The sequence below is a fragment of the Fragaria vesca genome, linkage group LG2 (genome assembly GCF_000184155.1).
Source record: "Fragaria vesca subsp. vesca linkage group LG2, FraVesHawaii_1.0, whole genome shotgun sequence".
NCBI classification, from domain to species: domain Eukaryota; kingdom Viridiplantae; phylum Streptophyta; class Magnoliopsida; order Rosales; family Rosaceae; genus Fragaria; species Fragaria vesca.
Window position 1 is genome coordinate 4,476,992 of NC_020492.1, and position 6,857 is coordinate 4,483,848.

At 38.4% G+C, this 6,857-nt stretch overlaps 1 protein-coding gene across 1 annotated transcript; it reads right to left on the reverse strand.

Moving 5' to 3' along the window:
- Positions 1–3,549: 3,549 nt before the first annotated feature.
- LOC101297803 (MADS-box transcription factor 2-like) lies at positions 3,550–4,128 on the reverse strand. Its single transcript, XM_004292102.1, has one exon. It carries the CDS (start codon positions 4,126–4,128, stop codon positions 3,550–3,552), a length of 579 nt encoding a protein of 192 aa, XP_004292150.1.
- Positions 4,129–6,857: the final 2,729 nt, after the last annotated feature.

Here is a 6,857-nt window from a genome sequence, read left to right on the forward strand (position 1 = left end):
AGATGACTAGATGAACTCGTTCGCTGGGAATCAGGATGAAGAAAGAGAGGTGACCACATGAGTGAGAGTGACCTTAATGAATTTAGAGAGACCTTTTGCGATTGTGATGGTTGAGATGAGGGGTTGTCGGCCCAAAATTATATGCATCTATATATATTAATAATTGGATACTTCTACTTTTAAATTTTTAAAGTGCTCTATTAAATTTATTGGATTACATATTAACAGTCGGGCTTTCGGGCTTAATTTTTTTATAATATCAAGGACCAAGCATGGCCCTGCTGTCATTGGGACCGAACTGGACCAGCCAAAAAAGGAACAGGGATCGTGAAAAAGCCTGGCCCGGCTCGCCGGTCCGATTCAGGCTTTTTTCCTTACTCGGGTTTTATGTCCACCCCTACTTTTGAGTAAGTTTTTCCCTTTTCTTTTTAGGATTAAATTCAGTTTGCCCCCTCGTACTTTAGGTCAATAATCAGTTTGGTCTCATATCTTCTTTTTTTTAATAACGTTGGTCCTTGTACTCTCAAACATCATAAACTAAGTCCAAAATTTTAATATGGCTTCAAAAATAATATTATTTGCTGACTTGAAACTGACATGGGGATCCACATTTGAGCTTTTTAACCTACAAATAGGGCAAATAAACATTCTAAAGAAGAAAAAAAGTCCTTTTTCAAGGACCAAACTCACCCATTTTTGCACTAAAATTCAAATTTTGGACTTAGATGATGTCATTTGAGAGTACAAGGACCAACATTATTAAAAAAAAAGATATGGGACCAAACTGATTATTGACCTAAAGTACGAGGTGGCAAACTGAATTTAATCCTTCTTTTTATATTCATAGGATAGCATACATGAAAATGGGCAGAGTTATGTAATAGAGTTGTCTTCAAACCTCTCTCGCTTGTCGTATGATGACAACCAATGGATTCATTATGTTTCTTCAAAAAAAAAAATAGGGCCCATATAGAATCATGATTGTATAAGAGAATATATAGTGTCTGGTTGTGGAATATCTGCATTCGTTACAAGTACAAAATGATTTCAAGCAAGATCTCTAAAACGGATGAGGTAGGCGACTAGTCATTGTTATAAGGGTCTCGATTTAGGCTATCATGATTTGTAGCATGGCCGACATTTGAGGATGATTTGTCTTTGATTGGTTTGGCTTTTGTCTGCGTATTTTACGCAGTGATGGGATGGTTGTGGGTCTGCAAGTTTGGGGTTGTCACTACTGATCGTGGAAGTGATGGGTTATGTTGTGTTAACTTGCAAGTAGTTGCAACGAGGGTAGTGACAAGTTATGCCCCAACGATCGCTTTGGCAATCCGAAAATTTGGGATTGATATGGGTCTTAGGCATGGGGATCAAGCTAGTTTTGGTAGAATTTGGGTTCTTACGTGATTTAAATATGATGCAATCTTCTTTTTTAGAGAAGAAGCCGTTCCTTGATTTAAAGATATGTCCCAAGAGCAGGCACAATACATGTGCTCTCGAATTTGTCACGGGAGTCTTGACTAGATTTTGGGCAAACTTCATATGATCATAAAGGAAAAAAGGGAAAAAGGGTAAAACCCCTATGTCGATGAGAGTTTGCTAACAGTTTAGCTTTTTAGTTGTGGATTTTGATTTTTAGAAAAGATATTATACGTGAAAAAATATTGCATTAGGCATTTGGAGCGGGTTTGAAGGCTTAATCCCTAGGCCTAGTCCCCATCTACTGTAGTAATATGCAATGTACCTCGCATCAGTCTGAAGCGGAAGGACATGCCGGTAGGTATGGGAACGACGACGGCAAAATTGAATATCGGCCCTAATAGGATAGGTTATTATGTAATTTTGGTGTAATATCAATGTGTTTACTTCTTTTCATCATAAAAAAGAAAAAACATGTTGAACCAATTATAATTCTACATGTTTTATGACATGGTAGTATTTTCAAGATCATGATTCATCTTTCCTAGGTGCTTTGCAATTTTTGCTCATGTGTTTGGTGCTATTGATGCCGAAATGTTAGCAATCATTAAGGTATCACATTGTCTGGAGTAATCTATGACATAGTCTTTGGTTAGAGCCTTAGAAGTCAATTCGTACATATTGTTAAAGTACTTCAGGGTGACTTTGTCTGTTACATGGCGCTTGTGTATAGCTTAGGAAAATTGCATGCATACACCAAACCAAATGTTCATTTTTCACATATATTCAGATAGGGCAACTCGGTTGCCAATAAGCTAGAGCCTTTAGATCTTCTTGTGAGTTAGGCCGAATACTCTAATCTAATAGGCTAGGCTTATTCTGACTCTGGTGCAAACACATATACCTCTATTTGGCGGTATTTTATGCCATAATTCATGTACTTGGTCATGACATCTCAGGTTAGCCTATTGGTAAGTTTTCTTCATCTTAATTGGGTGTCAGTTTGTAAAAAAGAAAAAAGATAAAGAGATTGGCTTTTTCTTAATTTACTTGTTTTAGAATTTTGTCCACTTGTAGTTTTTGTTAGCATGAGATTTTTGTTTCTTCCCGAGCTTTGTACTTTTTTCATATTAATAAAATTTTGGGTAAGAACGATGAGCTAGCTCTTATAAAGCTTATCAAAAAAGAAAAAATATTTTTGTTGAGGTGAAAAAAAAAATGATTATGAAAAAGTGAACCATGGTGCATGCACTCTGATACAAGTATGTCATATTCATGTACTATCATCATGGAGTTTTTACTTGTTCATATGATGATGCTATTGTCGCAATTTTCTTTCGTACTCTTTGATTTTTCACACTCCTCGTCAATTGATTTTCACAATTCAATTGGAAGCGTAATTAAAAATAATGGAAAAGACTGTGCATTTGAAAGGCGTACTATAATATTTTACATTCTTGTGCTACTTTACTTGTGCTGGTTCAAGCCATTTGAAACACTTCTTGTTTACAAGACATTTCCTTACACTATTTGAGAAGCTGCAAGGGTCTACTTCTCACAAGTGAGGGTTATAACATACCAAATGCTTCATAATGTTAGAAAAAATAAAACAACCAAAGTAAATCTTTTTTTTTTATTTTTTTTTAAAGTGATAGGCTAATATCTATATTGAAGTTTCTCAGACTAATTCATGTCTTGCATCAATTTACACCAATCAAGCATATCATTGAGACATCTATGGAGAATGACAAACATGTTCCACATATAACAATCCTTGAAATCCTTATTCCACAAACCATAAGATCTTATCATGAATTGAAACTAAAAACAAACAAGAAATACAAAAACATACATAAACATTAATAAAGATAAAGTTAGGGATTCACATACCCCTTCAACAACCCAAACCACACAAAACAAAGCAAATAAAAGCATAAACATAAGACATAATATAATAATGGTATATGAATTGGTATCCTGAAAGAAATCACCCATCCATGTCCAAGATTATGCTTAAATCGCTCGCCAGGAAAAGGAGGAAGATGAAGCAGCAATAGAACGTATTGGATCGTTGCTTGATGAATTCCCCTCATGAAATGGCCCACCAATGGCTGCGTTTGGCGGTAGAAACTAATGAAATCCCCAAACTGCTCCCATTGCATTATTGTACTGCATCACCTTAACTTGTCTTTGTTGCAGCTCTTGAGACTGTTGAGCCACAATACCATGCAACTTTATCAAGTCTCTTTCAAAAGAGTTTAGGTCTTCATTGTTCATAATTCTTAACGACCTCTTGTATCGTTGTTCATCTTCGGCAACTCTCTCAGTCTTGGTAAGCACCTCACTCTGTTGTCTATAGAACAACAACCCCTCATTTACAACAGTGTACTCCGCATTAAGACTCCCCGGTTCTATGTTGGGGAAATTTTCTAAAAACTGTTGCATGATATATGTGTTGGCCAAGGGTTCAGGATACATAGACAAATAATGGTCAACAATGGCTTGCACACAAGGGTATCCAAACGAGAACGTTTTATTCCCTGGGGACCTTATGATTACGGCCATCTCTGCACCTGTTAGGGTGCAAAGCTCACTTGATTTTTTTAGAATTGATGACTTTCTCTTGGAGAAAGTAACTAACCTGTAAGTCTCATTCTCTATTTTCTGCAATGGGATCCTTTGACGACCTCTATTAACCCTAGCCGCCATTAGAACAACTAAAAGAAATAACAAGAAAATTTTTAATTTTTTTGTGTGTGGTGTGTTGTTTGTTTGGCCTAGGGGGTATTTATAATATTTGTAGGGTTGTTATTGGATATTTATACCTTTGTTGTCAATAATTTTCTATTTTTACGTTTTATTTTAGAAAAGGAAAACAAAACAATTATAATACATGATATATAGAATTTAATAAGACAGTTTTACACATAACCAATTGTGTATGAAAGAAATTAAATTCTAGGAAGCTGCAATATATATGTACGTATGTATCCTAATAGTCACATATTATTCTTGACAGTCATGATTATGTTTCCAAATAAAATAAAATAAACTTTTAATTTTGATAGCAAAGATAAGCTAGCAAAAATTAAAATCACATGCGGAAATGTGCAACTAATGGACAACAAGAACCATAATTGTATTTGTCAATGATTATCTAATTTAATTTCAATCATGCATACAACTTAGGCTTACTTTTTCTTTTCTTTTTTGATACGAAGGCCAATCAATTTCATATTTAGCAAACAATAACAAGATAGCACACCACTCAGGGCTGACAGTAAGAGCCATCTCTTATGACTCAAGACTATCTAGAAAACTAAACTCAAAAATCAAAATACGCTCACTATTTCAAAGTAGTTTAAGCACTTTTATTTTCAGTTCAATTTCGGTGCATAAGCAGCAGTAAAGGGTAACAACCACACCTGAATTGAGGAGACATAATTCTCTTCCCCAACATTCATTGACATTGCAGATATCTTCTTCTTGGGCGCCAATGCCTCTTCCATCTGCTATTCAACAGAAAATTCCTTCCATCATTCTCCTCTGTAGAACCCAGCAAGGCCCAAAGTAAAGGGAAAGCGCAGGAGAAACAAATTTCAAATCCAAATTTGTAAACCCAAGCAGGCCTAAAGCTCACAATATCGAACCCAAGCCCAACTAGGTCTGCACGAGTTAACCTCTTTCTCCTGAGGTGTATCGTCGCCGTCGTCGTCCACCAACCAGACCTGCCATCACCAAAAGGTACAATGCCACCGCCGATACATGCAGCACCAACATCCCCCACTTGGACCGTCATAGACCATAGTTTCCAATTCAGTCGATGGTTCACTCACTGTCACCGCATGACCTTCGATTTGATGCTTAATTGCAACTTTCGCGCAATAAGAATACAGTCATCAAAGAAGTGGGAAGATTTTAGACCTAAAATTAGGGCTGGGCATAAAACCTGTGGTCAGAAAAGAAAACCGACAAACCGACCCGAACCAGTCGGGCCGAGTCAGGCTTTTTACCGGTTTTCTCATTAGAAATGTCATGTTCGGGCCGGTCCCAATATATGTCGGGCCGGGCCCGGTCCCTTACTTTTGTAAATTTTTCTGGTCCGAAAGCCCAAGGATACTGTATCCATGCATTAAGCCTATCATTAATTCATTATAGTCTTATAGGTAATTGTTTACCTTCTGGGCTTCTGTTCCATACAATATCAAACCCCCAAATACATACATATACCCTAAAAAATCTTCTTCATCTTCTCTGCCACCGATCCAACTTAGCAGCAGCAGCAGTCCGCTCTCCCCCTCTGGTCCCGCCTCTCCCCCTCCACCCACTCCTCCCTCAAGTCCGCTCCTCTCCTCCCTCCACTCCGAGTCCACCTCCAAGTCCATGTCCAAGAAGCTCTGCAACACCGTCTCCGAGCTCGCTTTTTCTCTTCTACCCGACAACCAGTGGCCGGACCTCTTGCCTTTCGCCATCGACGTCACCTCGATCCGATTGTCGATCGTCGCAAGCATGTCATACACATCAGCCATCTCGTCGAGCTCAGACTCGTTCAACCGGATCGGACTTTGAATCAGAAGCTCGAGGACGTTGTTGTCGATGAGAGCATCCATCTTGTCGGGTCTCGTCGGGCTCGTCATTCCCATCGACGACGTCCTCATCTGTCAAGTCCTCGTCAATTGAGTCGGGAGCAATGGCAAGAGCTCGTTGTGGAGTTCAATTCAGATTCGGCGAAGAAATCCGGCAAGTCTGGGTTGTTTCAGATTTTCAGGTATAGTGTTTAGGTTTGATGAAATTGTTGTCGAGAACTCGAGATGTTGGCTTTGAATGACATATTGAATATTGAAAGAAACAGAATATCCCAAAGCTCGGAAAGCCCGAGAAACCGGCCCGTTCAGGCACGGTCCGGGTTTTGACCAGTCCTTGTTTCCGGCATGTTAAAGCCCGGCCCGGACTTACTTCGCCGGTCCCGGTCTCGGTCCTTGTCAAAATACGGCCGGTCTGGGCCCGTGCCAGCCCTACCTAAAAGTATCATATCACAATTATCAGTGGCTAACCACAATCTTTGGGTAATCGGCAACAAAGTTTATAATAAAACAAAGGAAAATAAAATAATCAAAAATGCTACTCTAAAGCCGAAGATTTTTCAATGCACAAAAGTACGAATGAATCGACTGTTATTATCCAATCACAACTTTTCATTTTATCTAGTCATCAAAATAGAACAAACATCTATATTAACTCCGTTAAACTGATTCAAACCTAAAAAGAATTTATTGTTGCCGGAAAACGAGATCGGTCTGAGTCGTCGTGACACGATCCACCTCGAATTTCACTCTGAAACCCGGAGTAAGTTATGCGAGGACCACCTCCAAGAAAAATTTACCGAAAAGATTGATAAAAACCTCCCTTAAAAATGGATAACCCTACTCGAAAATTTC

Excerpts from the sequence above, each read along its gene's own strand:
- LOC101297803 (XM_004292102.1), bottom strand. The coding sequence starts at position 4,128 with ATGGCGGCTAGGGTTAATAGAGGTCGTCAAAGGATCCCATTGCAGAAA.